Here is a 21858-nt window from a genome sequence, read left to right on the forward strand (position 1 = left end):
TTCAACATCTCCTGCAACATATGGTCCAAACTCCCTTTCCACAGTCAGTTAGAAAGCAAACAAAACATAACAGAAATCATTCACGTTCTTACACTGTAATTTCAATGTTTTTGATTTGCAGTTTCTTCCTCCATTCTTGAGTTTTCCAGTCAATCAGGTTTCCTGCGAATTCTCACGGAAGCAGGATTCCGTAATTTAACAAAAAGCAAAACTCAAAAAGAAAACCAATCCTGCTGTTTCTGGGCTTTGGGAAACCTGACACTTTTCCTAAACCTTCCACGGCAGCGCTCAGTGCTTCAAGGTCCATTTCCTGCCACCAGCTAACATCAGAACAATCACTACGTAATAGGAATCTTAAAATGCACAAGGCTTTGAGAACTTGGTCTTTATCACTAGTGTCTGGATTCAACGCAGAACTTCCTCTTTTAAAGAAGACATCTTATTTGCATACATTTCTGAGCAGGAAGTTACACGCAGAACTTTGAGTCTACGTGGGAAAAGATCCTTCATTGCAATCTAATTTAATTCAACGCTCCCTCTTTCTTTTTCTTTCTCCTTTCCCTCTTCTCAGGGAGGGAATAGTCAAGAATAAATGTTTCAACAGATCTCGCGGTGCTATTCGAGATTCCCAATTTAAAAAAAAAAATTAGAAATGATGCAAACGAGCCTATGCCTTCCGGGGTTTGGGGCTGGGACTGCCGCCCTCTGAGCCCAGTGAAAGCAGCCAAGAGAGGAGGCGGGGCTCTGGCGAGTTCCCCTTCCACCTTCCCCCACCCTTCTCTTCCAACCTCTGTAAGGCCCCTAGCTTGATTCCAGCCTTTGCTGCAGCTGCTCTCCAGCCGTTTGCAGGACTCAAACAACTACAGCCGCTGTTCCCAACCAAGATGGTGATCCGTGTGTATATTGCCTCTTCCTCTGGCTCCACGGCGGTAAGGAGGGTGGGAAGCCCACCTTTGTTGTTTTTCTACACATCAGTCTCCTGCTGCCCCAGAACCGTTAAATTGCAGAAGTTAGTCTGGCAGCTTCTCCTTCGGTAGACACCCGCATTTCCCACCCCACCCCTTCTTCCCTTTCTTCTCTTTGTTGCATCGATTTCATTTTTCCATGGAGTTTACCTTTGTTTGCCTAGTGATGTTAGGCCCACATTTCTTCTCTGAAGAAAAAAGAAAGCTACCGAGTTTTGGTAAATGGGAGATGGTGGTATAGGGTCTTTAGGGTTAGGTGAAGACGTCAAGAAAGTCTCACACTGGTAAGTTTCAAGAGTGGGACATTTCACATATTTGCTGTAGGTACTGAGGCAGGGGCAGGAGTGCACATCTGTAAAGGATGTAAAACATGCTGTTACTGATGATGACGGAGTGGAGGCCTACTGAGGCACTGTGATTATATTTCACAGAGTGAGACCCTTGTAATCAAAAAGTTATATTTTGCCACTGTGTAGGAGGGGGTATTTAACTTCAGCCTAAAGAGTCTGTTAGAACTAGACAGAATGGGAGCGGAAGTTGGGAACAATGATATAAAGTTGTGGGGGGTTTTTAAAACAATGTGACAAGGGACCTGTTTTTCCCTTCCATTGTGTCCCTTATTTTTACCTTTGCTTTTCTTTCAAAAGATGTTACTTCAAACAGTTTCTAACTGCTTCAAATACATTGAGAACTGGAAGGGAACTAACAAGTGCCTTCTTGTGTAGTTGCAGATTCCAGTGGTGGCTTCTTCAAATGATAGGACAACCCTCTCTCATCCCCCGTGCTCTTAATTTAGAATAACAATTTTCAGCAGTTGTGGGGAGCAATAGGCTAAGCTGGAGTGAAAGCTGAGTGTATATCCATGGTAAATGAAAGTGTCTCTGTGTTTCACAGCTCAGGAGAAAAGCCAGCAGTGGCAAGAGCAGATGTGTGGGCTCAAAATGTAGAATGTATGAACCCACTCCCTCTTCTGAGCTTCAGAGCAGCAGCTATCCCATGTTTTTCGTTGTTGTTGTGTTTTTGTTTTTGTTTTGTTTACCCCCTAAGAGGGTTTGGAAGAGAACTGAAAGTTGCATGAAATCACAAGAAGCTTGAACCTTCAACTTGTCTTCTCTGGCTACCACATGTGGGTGTGTTTAGACAGTTTTGAAATAGAATACTTAAAGTTACATTTTTGGAGCAAGTTTAGGTTGAAAAAAAGAAAACTTTTTATATTGTCTTTGAACTTCACTTTATGAGCCTCTTGCCTTATTATTTTCCATATATATTATGATATTTAAAATAATGTGCAAGCTGCCCAGAGTCTCAATTCCAATAAAATAATTGTAAAATTTAAAAGATCAGCTTAATACCTTTAGTTAAATCCCTAATTAGGGTGGACAGATCTGGAAGCTAGTTTTGGTGATTTCACTTTGGGTGACATGCAGTTTCAATACTGCTATTTATTCTTTGTTTTCTTGCTCTTCTACGCCTCCCCGAAAAGCAGATTCAAGAAGAAACTCCTTTCAGAATTTCTATTCAGATAAGAACAATTATACCTCTCTGTTAAGACTTAAGTTTCTTAGGGCCTTAAAAATGACTACTGGCTCCTACTATGTACATTATTAGATTCCACTGTTGAAGACTATGCAAATAAGAAATATTTATGCTTTTTGTTTCAATTGTTTTTCTTATGGGTAATTATAGATTTGTTTGTTGTTGCAGTAATTATAGTTCCTATGAACCTGTTATCAAAATTCTACTGCATATTGCCAAAATAAATTCTTATTTTATTATAATCTTATAGTACTTTTAAATAATATTAAAACAGGATAAAATGAGTATACTTCAGAAGAGCTCCTTTATAACATAAATGGGGACTCTTCGGTTTGCAATACTAAGGTTTTTCCTTTAAGAAAGCTGTCATGTTGTTTTTAACATATGATTTAGAAATTTTGGGGCAAACATCCTAACAGGAATCCAGCAATTGTACAAAGTGAGATGCTTCTATAAATGACTAAGTGTTTTCTGAAGAGCACTTAAAAGAAAGCTTTTGGTTTTGGATTGTGAATCTTTGACTGTTTTCTTACTCCTGCTAGTGCTTTTCATAAAAATAACCAATATTAGATGTTTTATCAGGCGAGGGAGGATCTATGATGATTGCAACTTAGTGTGACCTTAACTCAAGACTCCCTTTCCTTCATAGACCAACTAAAAAAAGAAACTTTTCAAACTTGTACTCAACTGTGCCCTAATACAGAGGTATAGCACTTGCTTCTCAAAAGTTTAGAAATGAAAGCAGGTATATTGGTTTTTGCAATGGATTTCTTGATAGTAGCCATAATAGTGTTAGTAAGTAGGAACACTTAAGTGTGTTGGGTACTATCTCATTTTTTCTTGGCAATTTCTAGTCCTATGAGTTAGATACTGTGATTATCTCTATTTTCAAGATAAAGAAATACAGGTTCAGAGAGGTTAAACAACTTTCTCAAGGTCACACAACTAGTAAGCCACAGAGCTTGAATTCAACACAAGCTGTTTGAATCCAAATGACATATGTTTAAAGAAATACATCCTCCCAGTGATGCATGACAGCTAGGAGGCATGCAGAGATAAATGTGAACATGAGGTGAGAGGTACAGAAGGGAGTAAGTCCTGTAAGTGGAATTGCTTGGGCATATACATACAGAAGAATAGAAAAATGAGGAGCTAGTGTAGAGGAGAGATAGCATGTCTAAAGGTGAATGTCAGTAAGTGGGCTAAATTCACTCAAGGCCAGGAAGATAGAGAAGATGCACATTTGGAACTTGTCTAGTAAAGGTCAAGATGAAAATTCAGGTCTTAGTACCGTTTTTTTTTTTTTTTTTATGAAAACCATTTAGCAAGAATGCAACTCCCAAGTTGTCTGTCTGTAGGAAGTGATTTCTGCCTGTTCAGAACTGTTCGTGCATGTTTTGACCTATTGTAACACAATAATATATGCCATATTTTTTTCCTCGAAACTGTAATGTCCTGTAAGTTTGCATTTAATGGAAAAAGAATAGTAAGCACAGAACCTATAATAAACTTAATAAATTTCAATAACTTTTAATAAAAATTAACATTGGCCTTTGATCAGGATTGCTAGAGAGATGATAGCTTGGAGAATTATAACTGGTTTGGAGTTTTCTTCCCATACTTCTTTTCCTCAGATCCATAATAATCTACATTTCACGGTCTCTATGCATTTTAGGTGTGCTTGGTGTAGAAATTTTAAGATTGTGGTAGATAGATTGTAGATTTCTGAGGGTATTATTTATGGTCTAACTTTTGTAAAATGATCTCTTTTATGACTGCTAAAACATAAACTAGTTGTAGCTTGGATTGTCCATATAGTAAATGAAATATATGTGATTTTCCTCTATGGCATTTTGTAAATAAGCTCATTTGTATCATTTTTTTTGATTCCACATATAAGCGATATCATATGATATTTGTATTCCTCTGTCTGACTTACTTCACTTAGTATGATAATCTCCAGGTGCATCCATGTTGCTGCAAATGGCATTATATCATTCTTTTTAATGGCTGAGTAATATTCCATTATATATATGTGCCACATCTTCTTTATCCATTAATCTGTCAATGGACATTTAGGTTGCTTCCTTGTCTTGGCTATTGTAACAGTGCTGCAGTGAACATTGGGGTGCATGTATCCTTTCCAACTATGGTTTTCTCCGGATATATGCCCAGGAGTGTGATTGCTGAATCATACGGTAGCTCTATTTTTAGTTTTTAGTTTTTTAACGAACCTCCACACTGTTCTCCATGCTTGCTGTACTAATTTACATTCCCACCAACAGTGTAGGAGATTTCCCTTTTCTCCACACCCTCTCCAGCATTTATTGTTTGCAGACTTTTTGATGATGGCCATTCTAACTGGTGTGATGTGATATCTCAATTCAGTTTCGATTTGCATTTCTCTAATAATTAGCAATGTTGAGTGTCTTTTCATGTGCCTCTTGGTCATCTTTATGTCTTCTTTGTAGAAATGTCTCTTTAGGTCTTCTGCCTGTTTTTGATTGGGTTGTTTGTTTTTTTTGATATTGAGCTGCATGAGCTGTTTGTAAATTTTGAAGATTAATCCCTTGTCGGTTGCTTTGTTTGCAAATATTTTCTCCCATTCTGTGGGTTGCCTTTTCATTTTGTTTATGGTTTCCTTTGCTGTGCAAAAGCTTTGGGGTTTAATTAGGTCCCATTTGTTTATTTTTGTTTCTATTTCCATTACTCTGGGAGACAGATCAAAAAAGATCTTGCTGTGATTTATGTCAAAGAGTGTTCTGCCTATGTTTTCCTCTAAGAGTTTTATAGTGTCTGGTCTTACATTTAGGTCTTTAATCCTTTTTGAGTTTATTTTTGTGTCTGGTGTTAAAGAATATTCTAATTTCAGTTTTTTTATATGTAGCTGTTCAGTTTTCCCAGCACCATTTACTGAAGAGACTGTCTTTCTTCCATTTTATAGTCTTGTCTCCTTTGTTATAGATTAATTGGCCATAGGTGTGTGGGTTTATTTCTGGGTTTTCTATTTTGTTCCATTGAGCTATATTTCTGTTTTTGTGCCAGTACCATACTGTTCTGATGACTGTAGCTTTGTAGTATAGTCTGAAGTCATGGCGCCTGATTCCTCCAGCTCTGTTTTTCTTTCTCAAGATTGCTTTAGCTACTTGGGGTCGTTTGTGTCTCCATACAAATTTTAAGATTTTTTTGTTCTAGTTCTGTGAAAAATGCCATTGGTAATTTGATAGAGATTGCACTGAATCTGTAGATTGCCTTATGTAGTATAGTCATTTTGACGATACTGATTCTTACAATCCAAGGACATGGTATATCTTTCCATCTGTCTGTGTTGTCTTTGATTCCTTTCATCAGCATCTTATAGTTTTCGGATTACAGGTCTTCTGTCTCCTTAGGTAGGTATATTCCTAAGTTTGTTATTATTTTTTTTTGATGTGCTGGTAAATGGGATTGTTTCTTTAATTTCTCTCTCTGATCTTTCATTGTTAGTGTATATAAATGCAACAGATGTCTGTGTATTAATTTTGTATCCTGCAACTTTACTGAATTCATTGATGAGCTCTAGAAATTTTCTGGTAGCATCCTTAGGATTTTCTGTGTACAGTATCATGTTGTCTGCAAACAATGACAGTTTTACTTCTTTTCCAATTTGAATTCCTTTTATTTCTTTTTCTTCTATGATTGCCATAGCTAGGACTTCCAAAACTATGTTGAAAAAAGTGGCTAGAGTGTACATCCTTGTCTTGTTTCTGAACTTAGAGGAAATGCTTTCAGCTTTTCACCATTGAGTATGATGTTAGCTGTAGGTCTGTCATATATGGTAGCTTCTCTGTCTCTGTATTTATAAATTGAACATCAGTTTGATGTATACTATGGTCTTTGTCATAGCTGCCAAGGTTTGTTTGAATGCTGTGTAAAGGTATTCATAAACTAAGAGCAAAATTAGAAACTCTTCATGAGATGACTGTTTGGATATGCTTTTTGGATGCCCTGAACAATGGAAAATGGCAGCTCTCCCGTGGCAAATGCAGGAACTCAAGATCATTGTGTTCAGATTGGTGCCCTATATTTGGTGACTGATTTCCTTAAACTCACAGCAACAATGGCAAAGCCTTTGGAATAATTTGGCCCAATTTAAAGAGGCTTGGGAAACACAGTTATCAATGATGATGATTATTTGGTACTTGAAAGTAGAATGGTTATAAAAAAGAATATATTGCAGAAGTTTAGTAAAAGTTTCCTAATCTGGAAGAAGAAAAGGATAAAATAGATTCATTTTAGCTCAAAGACTAGTTACTCTATTGAGGAAAGGGTTTTGATCAATAAACCTTAAGGTCAACCCTCCTCCTGGGTTGAGCTGGAAAAAAAACATAAATTCAAGCTCCAGACACAATCAGATAGAATGTTCTAATTCTCTGTAGTTAATCTCTAACTTCTTTTCTAAAATATATATTGTGCCATAAAACATATATCTTTTACAGGAATATTTTCTGCTTTAATTGAATTTTCAAGGGTGAATGTTGTGTTTCATTTCTTACTGATAAAATTAAACAGGTTGAGAATCTGTTGATGACTATCTGACCATCTGTTTGCTTTCAGCTCTAATTTGCAGCTCGCCAGGAAACCTTTTAAACCCAGTACTTAATTACTTCCTCTGATGCAGACCAAAATTAAACAAACATATGTTTAGAGAGAAGGGGCAGCTCATTTATGATGACTCTTTTTATTAATATGAGAGCAAAGCTGACTTTTCACACTTGGCCAATAGAGAAGAATTCTAAGCAAGGGGATTATTTTCTAGCTCAGTCCCTCACATTTTGGCTTTATTAGTTTGTTTGAACTGTTTCAGGTTGCCAGAACATCAGGCAAAAGTTAAATATAAATTGTAAAATATCACAACAAATTTAAAAAATATATATTTAAAAGTATTCAGTATTAGTGCTGCTAGATTTTTGTTTCATTACTTTTCATTAATGTGACTAATCAAGATTTGACTTTAGTAATAGTAAAGCCTAACATTTATTTATGCATTGTGTATGTCAGGCACTGTACCCAGTGCTTTACATACTTTATCTCAATTAGTTTAATACTTGTGATGACATTTTGAGGTAAGTACTAGTATTAGATCCATTTCATGTAAGTGGAAGGGATATCTCTAAGACCCAGAAACTAGGTACATTGCTCAAGATCAAACAGTTACAAATGGCAGAACTGGGATTAGAACCCAGGTTGTTCTGACTCCAGAACTGGCTCCTAAACACTGTGTTATTTGCACTCCCTTTTAGAGTATAGATATTGAACAGAAATCGTGTCAATAATACATTAAAACCTTATCATGTGATTGGGAATCTATAACTGCCATTTAATAACTGGATGATGCCTGAAAAGAAAGAGAAAGACTGGATGATGCCTAACTAGGCAAATGTGTCTTCATCCATAATCTGCATGTGAGAGTTAGGTGGAAGTGAGGGAGATAGGTTAGTAGCAACATTTTCATATACAATTTAGTTCTTTTTTAAATAAAATTGCCTAACCAAGGGCATATTTTTAAATAGCAATTGTGACACATATTGAACTTTTATGACTTTGGTTCTCTTCCCTGAAAAGTATCTTTGTGTGGTTATAGACCAACATAATTAAAATGTGGCTTTTTATGATTCTATAAATATAAATTGATCAAGAAAGCAGTACATCTATGACTTGTAAACTCTGGTTCTGGACTCTAGTCTTTGAGTTCTGTCCTTTTGGCTTAGTCCTTTCTGGAAATAAGACCCAATCACAGAGTTGGAGCAGAGCCAAACAGTTCTGCTGAGGGGATTTCCAGCAGTGAGTCAAGACAGAAAGAACTTCACCTTTTAAACACCAGAGAATGTTCATCCCAGTTAAGAGTTACAACATGGGAAAATCTTGTCTGTTTGTTTCACCACCACTCAGCCAATTGTTTCACCATAAGTGCAGCATATTTCTCAACACTGATATTAAAACAGTAAGTATATATTTAATAATGGCTGTATTATTTGAGAAACCATTCTATCCAGTGTGATTTGGAAGCAAGATGAGCGTAGACAAGTACTTAATATGTTAAAAATATGATAAAGCATTGCACTTTAATTTCTCATGCAAATAAGTTGTCAGCTTTAGTTGATAATAATAAGAGCTATCATCCATTGAGCACTTAAAATGTGCCAGGCATAGTGGTAAGAACTTTAGGTATGTTATATCATTTAATTCTTGTGACAACCCAATGAAGTCAGTATTCCTATTGTGCCCATTATTTTCTTCCTTTTTTTCCTTCCTTTTTATTGCGATATAGTTGGTTTACAATATTATACGTTTCAGGTGTACAACTAGTGATTCACAGTTTTTAAAGGTGTGCTCCATTTATAGTTAATATAAAATATTGGCTATATTCCGTGTGCTGTACAATATATCCTTGTAGCTTATATATTTTACACATAGTAGCTTGCACCTCTTAATCCCCTGTTATTATTCCTATTTTTAGGAAGAGGAAACAGGCTCAGAGAGCTAGCAATGTCAGAGAGCTAGCAAAGCTCCCCTCGGGTCTGTCTGATCCCAGAGCTCATAATCTTAACCTTTATGCTATTCTGCCTACTGAGTGTTATTTATTAATTACCCAGTATGAATGTAGCTATGAAACTACTTTGAAAGTCATTGTAAAATTGCTTTTCTTCTGAACTTGGAAAATCATGAAAAGTACTTCTTAATTGGTCTGTAGCAGTACCAAGAATAATTCTAGTGGCCTGTTACATCATGTAGAAAACTGAAAATTCTTTAGAGCAGATAATTAAAGTCATAATAGCTTAGTGTATATGATTAGTTAGATTGCAGAACATGTACTTTTATCCCAATATAAGAAAATTACCTTGTGTAAGACAGTCTAACTCAAAGCAGATAAGACACATTGTTTTGGGAAGGGATTTTAAGTTTTTAGCTAGAGCATGTAGATTTAGGGTGAGGTATGCGTTATGGCCTGTTGCCTGTGTGATTTGAGTAGGTCACTAAACCTTTGTTTCTCATCACCCTCACAAGTGAAATATAAATGACATAAAATTAAGAGTATTATGGAAGAAAACTTCTGCAAGTATCGTCATTGGAAATCTATTACTGAAAATTATAGAATCTGATCTCATACTTTCAGAAACTTAAACATAATTAATTGGTCTTGCACATCAACTAAATATTTTGAACTCAAAAAAAGGCAGTGGTTGGGGTGAAGATTTTTCAATAAGTTTCTACTTAAAAAATTTAGAAATAAAGGTCTTAAATTAAATCTTCAGAGCAATATTGAGAGGGCACTCAGGCATGGTGGTGGTGACATAGAGACTGGGCCAGGCAATAATACAAACACCTGGTGAGTTTTTTTTAACATGTTTATTGGAGTATAATTGCTTTACAATAGTGTGTTAGATTCTGCTGTATAACAAAGTGAATCAGCTATACATATACATACAACCCCATATCTCCTCCCTCATGCATCTCCCTCCCACCCTCCCTGTCCCACCCCTCTAGATGGACAAAAAGCACCAAGCTGATCTCCCTGTGCTATGCGGCTGCTTCCCACTAGCTATCTATTTCACCTTTGATAGTGTATATATGCCCATGCCACTTTCTCACTTCGTCCCAGCTTACACGTCCCCCTCCCCGTGTCCTCAAGTCCATTCTCTATGTCTGTGTATTTATTCCTGTCCTGTCCCTAGGCTCTTCACAACCATTTCTTTTTTTTTTTTTTTTGATTACATATATATGTGTTAGCATACGGTATTTGTTTTTCACTTTCTGACTTACTTCACTCTGTATGACAGACTCTAGGTCCATCCACCTCACTACAAATAATTCAATTTTGTTTCTTTTTATGGCTGAGTAATATTCCATTGTATACATGTGCCACATCTCCCTTATCCATTCATCTGTTGATGGACACTTAGGTTGCTTCCATGTCCTGGCTATTGTAAATAGAGCTGCAATGAACATTGTGGTACATGACTCTTTTTGAATTATGGTTTTCTCAGGGTATGTGCCCAGTAGTGGGATTGCTGGGTCGTATGGTAGTTCTATTTTTAGTTTTTTGAGGAACCTCCATACTGGTCTCCATAGTGGCTATATTAATTTATATTCCCACTAAAAGTGCAAGAGGGTTCCCTTTTCTCCACACTCTCTCCAGCATTTATTCTTTGTAGATATTTTGATGATGGCCATTCTGACCGGTGTGAGGTGATACCACATTGTAGTTTTGATTTGCATTTCTCTAATGATTAGTGATGTTGAGCATCCTTTCATGTGTTTGTTGGCAATCTGTATATCTTCTTTGGAGAAATGTCTATTTAGGTCTTCTGCCCACTTTTGGATTGGGTTGTTTGTTTTTTAGATATTGAGCTGCATGAGCTGCTTGTAAATTTTGGAGATCAATCCTTTGTCAGTTGCTTCATTTGCAAATATTTTCTCCCATTCTGAGGGTTGTCTTGTTGTCTTGTTTATGGTTTCCTTTGCTGTGCAAAAGCTTTTAAGTTTGATTAGGTCCCATTTGTTTAGTTTTGTTTTTATTTCTATTTCTCTCAGATGTGGGTCAAAAAGGATCTTGCTGTGATATGTCATGGAGTGTTCTGCCTATGTTTTCCTCTAAGAGTTTTCTAGTGTCTGGCCTTACATTTGGGTCTTTAACCCATTTGAGTTTATTTTTGTGTATGGTGTTAGGGTGTGTTCTAATTTCATTCCTTTAAATGTAGCTAACCAGTTTTCCCAGCACCACTTATTGAAGAGGCTGTCTTTTCTCCATTGTATATTATTGCCTCCTTTATCAAAGATAAGGTGACCATAGGTGCGTGGGTTTATCTCTGGGCTTTCTATCCTGTTCCATTGATGTATATTTCTGTTTTTGTGCCAGTACCATACTGTCTTGATTACTGTAACTTTGTAGTATAGTCTGAAATCGGGGAGCCTGATTCCTCCACTTCCATTCTTCTTTCTCAAGATTGCTTTGGCTATTTGGGGTCTTTTGTGTTTCCATAAAAATTGTGAAATTTTTTGTTCTGGTTCTGTGAAAAATGCCATTGGTAGTTTGATAGGGATTGCATTGAATATGTAGATTGCTTTGGGTAGTATAGACATTTTCACAATGTTGATTCTTCCAATCCAAGAACATGGTATATCTCCCCATCTGTTTGTATCATCTTTAATTTCTTTCATCAGTGTCTTATAATTTTCTGCATACAGGTCTTTTTTCTCCTTAGGTAGGTGTGTTCCTAGGTATTTTATTCTTTTTGTTGCAGTGGTACATGGGAGTGTTTCCTTAATTTCTCTTTCAGATTTTTCATCATTAGTGTATAGGAATGCAAGAGATTTCTGTGCGTTAATTTTGTATCTTGCTACTTTACCAAATTCATTGATCAGCTCTAGTAGTTTTCTGGTAGAATCTTTAGGATTCTCTATGTATAGTATCATGTCATCTGCAAACAGTGACAGCTTTACTTCTTCTTTTCCAATTTGGATTTCTTGTATTTCTTTTTCTTCTCTGATTGCTGTGGCTAAAACTTCCAAAACTATGTTGAATAATAGTAGTGAGAGTGGACAACATTTTCTTGCTCCTGATCTTAGAGGAAATGGTTTCAATTTTTCACCATTGAGGACGATGTTGGCTGTGGGTTTGTCATATATGGCCTTTATTATGTTGAGGTAAGTTCCCTCTATGCCTACTTTCTGGAGGGTTTTTATCATAAATGGGTGTTGAATTTTGTTAAAAGCTTTCTCTGCATCTATTGAGATGATCATAGGGTTTTTCTCCTTCAGTTTGTTAATATGGTTTATCACATTGATTGATTTGCATATATTGAAGAATCCTTGCATTCCCGGGGGAAACCCCACTTGATCATGGTATATGATCCTTTTAATGTGCTGTTGGATTCTGTTTGCTGGTGTTTAGTTGAAGATTTTTGCATCTATGTTCATTAGTGATATTGGCCTGTAGTTTTCTTTTTTTGTGGCATCTTTGTCTGGTTTTGGTATCAGGGTGATGGTGGCCTTGTAGAATGCGTTTGGGAGTGTTCCTCCCTCTGCTATATTTTGGAAGAGTTTGAGAAGGATAGAGGTTAGCTGTTCTCTAAATGTTGATATAATTCACCTGTGAAGCCATCTTGTCCTGGGCTTTTGTTTGTTGGAAGATTTTTAATCACAGTTTCAATTTCAGTGCTTGTGATTGGTCTGTTTATATTTTCTATTATTTCTTCCTGGTTCAGTCTGAGAAGGTTGTGCATTTCTAAGAATTTGTCCATTTCTTCCAGGTTGTCCATTTTATTGGCATATAGTTGCTTGTAGTAATCTCTCATGATCCTTTGTATTTCTGCAGTGTCAATTGTTACTTCTCCTTTTTCATTTATAATTCTATTGATTTGAATCTTCTCCGTTTTTTAATCAATGAGTCTGGCTAATGGTTTATCAATTTTGTTTATCTTCTCAAAGAACCAGCTTTTAGTTCTATTGATTTTTGCTATTGTTTCCTTCATTTCTTTTTCATTTATTTCTGTTCTAATCTTTATGATTTCTTTCCTTCTGCTAACTTTGGGGGTTTTTTGTTCTTCTTTCTCTGATTGCTTTAGGTGTAAGTTTAGGTTGTTTATTTGAGATGTTTCTTGTTTCTTGAGGTAGGATTGTATTGCTATAAACATCCCTTCTAGAACTGCTTTTGCTGCATCCCTTAAGTTTTGGGTCATCATGTCTTCATTGTCATAGGTTTCTAGGAATTTTTTGAGTTCCTCTTTGATTTCTTCAGGGATCTCTTGATTATTTAGTAGTGTATTGTTTAGCCTCCTTGTGTTTGTATTTTTACAGATTTTTTCCCTCTTATTGATATCTAGTCTCAGAGCATTGTGGTTGAAAAAGATACTTGATACAATTTCAGTTTTCTTACATTTACCAAGGGTTGATTTGTGACCCAAGATATGATCTGTCCTGGAAAATGTTCCATGAGCACTTGAGAAGAAAGTGTAATCTGCTGTTTCTCATTGGAATGTCCTGTAAATATCGATTAAGTTCATCTTGTTTAATGTATCATTTAAAGCTTGTGTTTCCTTACTTATTTTCATTTTGGATGATCTGTCCATTGGTGAAAGTGGGGTGTTAAAGTTCTCTACTATGATTGTGTTACTGTCGATTTCCCCTTTTATGGCTGTTAGCATTTGCCTTATATATTGATGTGCTCCTATGTTGGGTGCGTAATACTTACAACTGTTATACTTCTTCTTGGATTGATCCCTTGATCATTATGTAGTGTCCTACTTTGTCTCTTGTAATAGTCTTTATTTTAAAGTCTATTTTGTCTGATATGTGAACTACTACTCCATCTTTCTTTTGATTTCCATTTGCATGGAATATCTTTTTTCCATCCCTTCCCTTTCAATCTGTATGTGTCCCTAGGTCTGAAGTAGGTTTCTTGTAGACAGCATATATACAGGTCTTGTTTTTGTATCCATTCATCCAGTCTATGTCTTTTGTTGGGAGCATTTAATCCATTTATATTTAAGGTTATTATTAATATGTATGTTCCTATTACTATTTTTAAAATTGTTTTGGATTTGTTATTTTAGGTCTTTTCCTTCTCTTTTGTTTCCTGCCTAGAGAAGTTCCTTTAGCATTTGTTGTAAAGCTTGTTTAGTGGTGCTGAATTCTCTTAGCTTTTGCTTGTCTGTAAAGTTTTTAATTTCTCTGTCAAATATGAATGAGATCTTTGCTGGGTAGAGTAGTCTTGGTTGTAGGTTTTTCCCTTCCATCACTTTAAATATGTCCTGCCACTCCCTTCTGGCTTGCAGAGTTTCTGCTGAAGGATCAGCTGTTAACCTTATGGCGATTCCCTTGTATGTTATTTGTTGTTTTTCCCTTGCTGCTTTTAATATTTTTTCTTTGTATTTAATTTTTGATACTTTGAATAATATGTGTCTTGGCATGTTTCTCCTTGGATTTATCCTGTATGGCACTCTCTTTGCCTCCTGGAATTGATTGACTATTTCCTTTCCCATATAGTTTCCCATTTTCAACTATAATCTCTTCAAATATTTTCTCAGTCCCTTTCTTTTTCTCTTCTTCTTCTGGGACCCCTATAATTCGAATATTGGTGCATTTAATGTTGTCCCAGATGTCTCTGAGATTGTCCTTAATTCTTTTCATGCTTTTTTTCTTTTTTCTGCTCTGCAGTATTTATTTCCACTATTTTATCCCTCAGGTCACTTATCCGTTCTTCTGCCTCAGTTATTCTGCTATTGATTCCTTCTAGAGAATGTTTAATTTCATTTAGTATGTTGTTTATCATTGTTTGTTTACTCTTTAGTTCTTCTAGGTCTTTGTTAAACGTTTCTTGTTTTTTCTCCATTCTATTTTGGATCATCTTTACTATCATTACTCTGAATTCCTTTTCAAGTAGACTGCCTATTTCTTCTTCATTTGTTTGGTCTGGTGAGTTTTTACCTTGCTCCTTCATCTGCTGTGTATTTTTCTGTCTTCTCAGTTTCCTTAAGTTACTGTTCTTGGGTCCTCCATTTCGCTGGCTGCAGGTTCGTAGTTCCCGTTGTTTTTGGTGTCTGCTCTCAGTGGGTAAGGTTGGTTCCGTGGGTTGCATAGGCTTCCTGGTGGAGGGGACTGGTGCCTGTGTTCTGGTGGATGAGGCTGGATCTTGTCTTTCTGGTGGGCAGGACCATGTCCAGTGGTGTGTTTTGGGGTGTCTGTGACCCTATTATGATTTTAGGCCGCCTCTCTGCTAATGGGTGGGGTTGTGTTCCTGTCTTGTGAGTTGTTTGGCATAGGGTGTCCAGCACTGTAGCTTGCTGGTCATTGAGTGGAGCTGGGTCTTAGCACTGAGGTGGAAATTTCTGGGAGAGCTTTTGCCCTTTGATATTACATGAGGCTAGGAGGTCTCTGGTGGACCAATGTCCTGAACTCGGCTCTCCCACCTCAGAGGGTCAGACCTCACACCTGGCCAGAACACCAAGAGCGTTTCAGCCACATGGCTCAGAAGAAAAGTGAGAAAAAGAAAGAAAGAATGAAAGAAAGAAAGAAAGAAAGAAAGAAAAAGATAAATTATTAAAATAAAATAAAGTTATTAAAATAGAAAACATAATTAAAAATTAAAAATAAAAAAAAGTAATAAGAGAAAAAGAAAGAAAGAAAAAAGAGAACAACCAAACCAGAAAACAAATCCACCAATGATAACAAGCACTAAAAACCATACTACAAAAAAAACAAAATGAAAAAAAAACAAAAAAAGACAGTCGGAACCCTAGGACAAATGGCAAAAGCAAAGCTATACAGACAAAATCACACAAAGAAGCATACACATACACACTCACAAAAAGAGAAAAAAGGTAAAAAAAAATATAGATAGATAGATAAAAAACGAAGAGAGCAACCAAATCTATAAACAAATCTACCAATGATAATAAGCTCTATATGCTAAACTAAGATAAACATAAAACCAGAAACAGATTAGATGCAGAATGCAAACCCCAAGTCTACAGTTGCTCCCAGAGTCCACCACCTCAACTTTGGGATGATTCATTGTCTATTCAGGATTCCACATTACAGGGTACATCAAGTTAATTGTGGAGATTTAATCTGCTGCTCCTGAGGCTGCTGCGAGAAATGTCCCTTTCTCTTCTTTGTTCACACTGCTCCTGGGTTTCAGCTTTGGGTTTGGCCCCCCTCTGCATGTAGGTCGCCTGAGGACATCTTTTGGGAAGTCTGAGGTCTTCTGCCAGCATTCAGTAGCTGTTCTGTAGGAATTGTTCCGCATGTAGATGTAGTTTTCATGTATTTGTGGGGAGGAAGGTGATCTCCATCTCTTACTACTCCGCCATCTTGAAGGTGCCCCCACACCTGGTGAGTTTTAAAGGGAATAAGTAGGAAGTGTGACAAGATCCAGAATAAGGCCAATTCTATACCAGACTTGGAGTTTATGTGATTTTTTAAAAAAGAAGTTGTTGAAAGGCAAATATAAAAGTATTGTAGGAGAATGTGACTAAACATTTACTTTTGTCCAGTTGCATTAGGACTTATCATTATACTTTGAAGTTGAAATTGAAGAATGATTTTTGTTTGGTATGTATTTGTATCCCTTTTATTGTATGGTTATGATCAAGGTCTGCATGGGGGCTTAAGAGAGGTGTATGCATATATCTGTCTTGGCATTTAGTCTGACTCTACCAAAAAGTTGACCTTGAACTAAAGCTACAATACCAGTGGATCCTTACACTGCCCAAATATCAGGGACTGTGTGGGGGAGGTCCCACCAACCACACAGCATGTATATTCTTTCAGAAATTCAGTGACTCTAGATTTCATGAAAAGTGATGTACCATGTGATGTTTTGAAACACAAAGCATCTAACACAATATTATCTAAATAATTCATGTCTGGATACCTGAGTAGATTTACTATAAATAAATATCTAATTACTTTTTGAAAATCATTCATTTACAGAGATGGATTTTAGTTTTTCACTGCATAACATGGTTGAATAGAGAAGTATTAGAATTGTACTTTCAGGTTAATGTATAAAACTAGGGTCACAGTGCATAAACGTCCTATTGCTTGGAATATATAGAGAACATCTAAAAGAGGGCTATCATTATAAGAATTAGATACCATATTGTGCAACAGCTTATGTTAAGAGATTCTGTGGGACGAAAATTGAATAACCTGAACTTTTGGGTTGTCAAAACATGTATTTCTCCAGTAAGCTATTAAAAGGAAAGGTAGTTAGACAATCTCCTAATGAGTGAGATAATTATGACCTAATTCTATACCCACGTTTGCAAAAGGACCACCATTTGATGTCCTTATAAGGCTTCATGAAAATATTTGAAGTTGAAATGGTGGACGTTAATTTACGTGTCTATTTTGTTTTAATAAAAATGTATAGCAATTTTCATTTCATATGATTAGTTGTGAGCCCTTATTATATGTAAAAGCATATGATAAAAAAGACAGATGCATGTTGTTGTGTATAACAGCATTAATTTTTTTTTCTAAATATTTTCTCAATCTATAGACATTGTTTCTACTATAGTAATTATTCTAAAGTTACATAAGGCAGGTTTCTGTACATAAAAGAACAGATATTAAAGCCAAGTCAAAACATTGAACAAACTTAATAGTATATGTATACATACATACCATATAAACACTTGGCAGAGATGCTCAAGTGCAGAGCCTTACATAGGGTAGACAGTTTGAATAAATTATATGGGCAGGCCCTGCTAATGCTGGACCTATAGGCTGTGTTGGGAATTTTCTTCCTTTCACCCCCCAATTTATTAATTCATTGAGAAAACATTTATTGCCATCCACTGGGCTAGACTCTGGACCCAGGTCCTCAAGGGAAAAAAAGCCAGGAATAAAGATTCCTCAGCCTCTTCCCTGAGCCAGAGGAAGTGAGGTAGTATGGAGATGTCAATTTTAGGGACTATGTTATACAGTCTACAAATAAAGAGTTGTATTTGAGGGGTTCAAAGGCAGAAGTACTTCAGGTACTACTTGCCTGAAAGTTGGTATGCTGTCTCACAGGAATCCATATTCTACCTCCCAACGAATGTCTCAAAGTACTTTGTCTACCCCTTCTAGTTACCCTGATGATGATCTCCTCCTTGAATAACTATTCTGAAAACAACAATAGTGTATTAGTTCAATTGAAGCTTTACTTAGTTTTCCTGCCATTTCACTAGAGAAGGGTATGGGAAGTAGATCGTAGGCACAATTTGCACTTTCTTCTTATATGTGAACATTTTTCACAGGCATGATTATTATACAGTTATGATTAAAGCCAAATGTAGCAGTGATGACAAATTAAAGATTTGTGGTATCACTGCCTAACTATTTCTACCAGTTACCTTGGGATTCTGGAACAATGCATACTACGCCCCTTTTTCATTATCTGAAAAGTGCCTTTTAGACTTCTCTATAATCCCTTCACTTTGGGACCACCCTGACCTTGATCTTTTGTGTAAACAATTATGCCTTACAAAAATCTGAGGTGTATTCATTAACTCTTTTATTTATAACACCTCAACAATTTTATGTTTGCTCTCCCTTCCTGTTCTCCTTGGCTGTTTCTTTTTTTCCCAAGGATTATAGGATTAAACCAACAGTATGGTTTAATGTTTGGTTCAGGGTTCTACGTATCAATGCCCTTATTTACTTTGGGTTTAATTCATGCCACTGCTATGTTAAATTTGATAAGGATCATGTCTTGAGCCAGACTTTCCAGTGTGGAGGCTACTCAGTGTTTGCCTTTGGTAAAGCATATAACAAAGAGGCTAAATGCTGAAATAATCAATATTTCTCCTTACGTTTCCACCAAATCATTAGATAAGTAAAGATAATTTTAGCTCCTCCTTCCCCCTCCCAACATATTTCTAACTCTCCCCACCACAAGCATTTGAACCTGGTCAAAACTGGTTCCATCCGTTACCAAGATTAATAAGCATCGAAATCCAGTTGGGCCTTATTGTTCTTGTGGATAAATTTTCTCCTAGTACCAGACTGTTCTTAAAATAGCATTATGGGGAATTCCCTGGCGGTCCAGTGGTTAGAACTCCGCACTTTCACTGCAGGGGACACGGATTCGGTCCCTCGTCAGAGAATTAGGATCCCGCAGGCTGCGTGTGGTGGCCAAAAAAAAAAAAAAAAACATTATGGATTTCAAATGTTTATAACAGTGCTTTAGTGGGCTAAAGCAACTATATCTAGATAGAAAGGACATGGTAAAAATTAATCTATTTTTAGATTAATGTCACTTGTTATTAAGAAACCTAGAGTATAACACTGGAAGTCCCTTCTTCATTGTGAAAAAAAAATGACTTTCAGTCTTTTCCATTTTTCTCACCATCAAACATGCTAAAAATAAAATATTAAAAGCATCTGGGTAGAAGGAATCATAGGAGGTCATCCAGTCTATACACATAAGGACTGCCTGTGAACTGTCCCAGACAGATCGTAATCAATTTTCTCTTAGAAAACTCTCCAAAGAAGGAAATATGCAACCTCCCTTGATAATATGCTGCAGTACTACTTTCTATTCCTTGTTGTTCTAGACTCTGGGACTAAGATTGTGGAAATCTGGGTGACCGATGAAGGTTATTTTTTACCTCTTTTTGTATAGTGAAGAGAAAGATTAGATTCTTGAAGCCGTGGAAGCAAAGGAAGTAAAGCACTGTACAATACATAGAGATCCACCAGTAATCAATTCAGCACATATTTCCTGAATACCTGCTGATAAAAATATTCAGCTCTGTGGGGGACAAGGTGTTCATCCTGAAAGAGTTTACAACCTACCTTGTTTTGGAAAGCTTAAAATAGGTTTCTTTTTTTTTTTTTTTCTTCTCTTCTGCCCCTCTTCTTTTTTAGGAAGCATTCTGGGCATTGTTCATGCCTGTATATTAGTACACTCTAAGATCATGCCATAAGAGAATATTCCCATATATTGGTTATTTTGTGAGATGTGATTTATTGAATTTATACTAATCTCAAAATCAGCATCAGAGTAAAAAAATCATGAAAAAAAACATTTTAAAGTCAATAATCCCCTAAGTCCAAGTATTGGGTATTGTTCATTCATAATAGTTGAATGTGTTATTAATGAAAAAAATCATACGGCATGGCTAATGTAAGAACTAATGTGATGCCTTTAAAAGGTTCAATTTTGAGAAAAATATTTTGTTATAAAATTATGAGTTATACTACTTACTGTTGTAGAGAAAACACAGCAGTTTTAGAACTCTGAACTGAAGGCTGTGACTTTTTACTGTTGTTTAATAGTAATTTGTTTGGAATCCTTCTGATCATTAGTGTACTAATCAACAAGGGAGCCTTGGATCAGGGAGTAAAGGCGTTAGGATAATGATTAATCTCTATGCTTTTTTTCCCCCTGTAAAATAGAAGAAATGACCTTATCTCCACTTCTCATGAATGTTAGTTAGATTTTTAAAAATGTGATGAATAGCAAGTGCTTTGAGTTTCTTTGAAAGGAAAGAATTTTTCTTTAGCAGCCTGAAACATTTTGGTAAAACTCTTAAGGCAGAATGGTCTTTTCTATTTCTCTTTTATAAGTTGGCATTTTGCATTTTGTTTTTAGTAGTCCAAGATAAGGCTTCAGGAGAACCTCCACTCCTTGTTTTCTTTTGAAATCCTAATATTGCACATGAGAGAGTTTTACCTATCATTCCGTTTCCATTGAAAATTAACTAACCTGTTAAGGAGAAATACTATAGACTCTTATGTTGTCTCTCTCCTTCTCTCTCTCTCTCTTTTCTTTCCTCCATTTCCCCCCTTCCTCTCTCCCTCTCTCTCTGATTCTTTTCTATGCCCTTGTAAGAATGCACAGTGATATGCAGTTAGTTGAATGTGACGTTTAATAACAAAGTTGTGACGTGAAGAAGTTATATTTTCAGCTAGGAAAAAGGTGCTAAGAAAAGATTATACAGGACCTTCAACTCAACTCTAGAAAATAGGCTAATAATGCTGTTTGTGACATTCACATTTCCAAATTGGAGTTGACACATATAAAAACTTATAAATGTATAATATTATTGTGTTCTAGAAAGAGAATTTTATGCTATTGAAAATGATCACATTCTCTTCATTGATAATCACTCTTTTTGGATGATTTTCTCCCTACCCTTAATTTCTTCTGAATCTATGTCAGTAGCTCTTATGCTTATTTGTAAAATATTAAAAATCTACTCTCTTTGGGTATTTTTCAGCTATTTCAGGCAAATTTACAATAGGTTCTGGTCTCAAGACCTTCCCAAAATTTAAACAAATTTTGTGAAACCTTATTATATATACCCCAAATATGGCTTCTTTAAAGTAAAATTTAGGAACCAGGAATACAAGCTGAGGCACAGGTTATGTGCTTAACCCCAAACTACATAGTTCGAAGCAAAACTGTGAGTGAATCAAGAATAGACACTAAAAGGCATTTTTTTGGGTCACAGTCTGTGAGATTAAGATGGCTTGTATATACTAACTTAATTTTATACAAAAGCTTATTTTGAGTCTCCCTTATGATTCCACTGCATTTGTCTTAAACTCCATTTTTTGACATAGTATAATAAAAGGACCACTAATCATCCTTTGTTCAACCTTTTTTTTTTTTTTTTTTTTTGTCAACAGTCTTTTTCCCCAACTCTGGGACTGGGAACACAGTTTTGTTTTGTTTTTTGTGTTTTTTTAAATTTTTTTGGCTGCGCCTCATGCCATGTGGGATCTTAGTTTCTTTACCAGGGATCAAACCTTTACCCCCTGCATTGGAATCACAGATTCTTAACCACTGGACTGCCAGGGAAGTCCCCAGTTTTTTTTT

General features: G+C 36.1%; 1 protein-coding gene across 1 annotated transcript in view; it reads left to right on the top strand.

The window, feature by feature from the left end:
- The first annotated feature begins 665 nt into the window (after positions 1-665).
- Positions 666-21858, top strand: part of SH3BGRL (SH3 domain binding glutamate rich protein like) — a 74999-nt gene continuing 53806 nt past the window's right edge. Inside the window, exon 1 of the mRNA XM_082447486.1 lies at positions 666-929. Coding sequence (XP_082303612.1) covers positions 885-929 — 45 coding nt within the window. The 5' untranslated portion in view covers positions 666-884. The remainder of the gene's footprint in view (positions 930-21858) is intronic.

The sequence above is a fragment of the Balaenoptera physalus genome (genome assembly GCF_965194825.1).
Source record: "Balaenoptera physalus genome assembly, chromosome: X".
In the NCBI taxonomy this organism is placed as follows: Eukaryota; Metazoa; Chordata; class Mammalia; order Artiodactyla; family Balaenopteridae; genus Balaenoptera; species Balaenoptera physalus.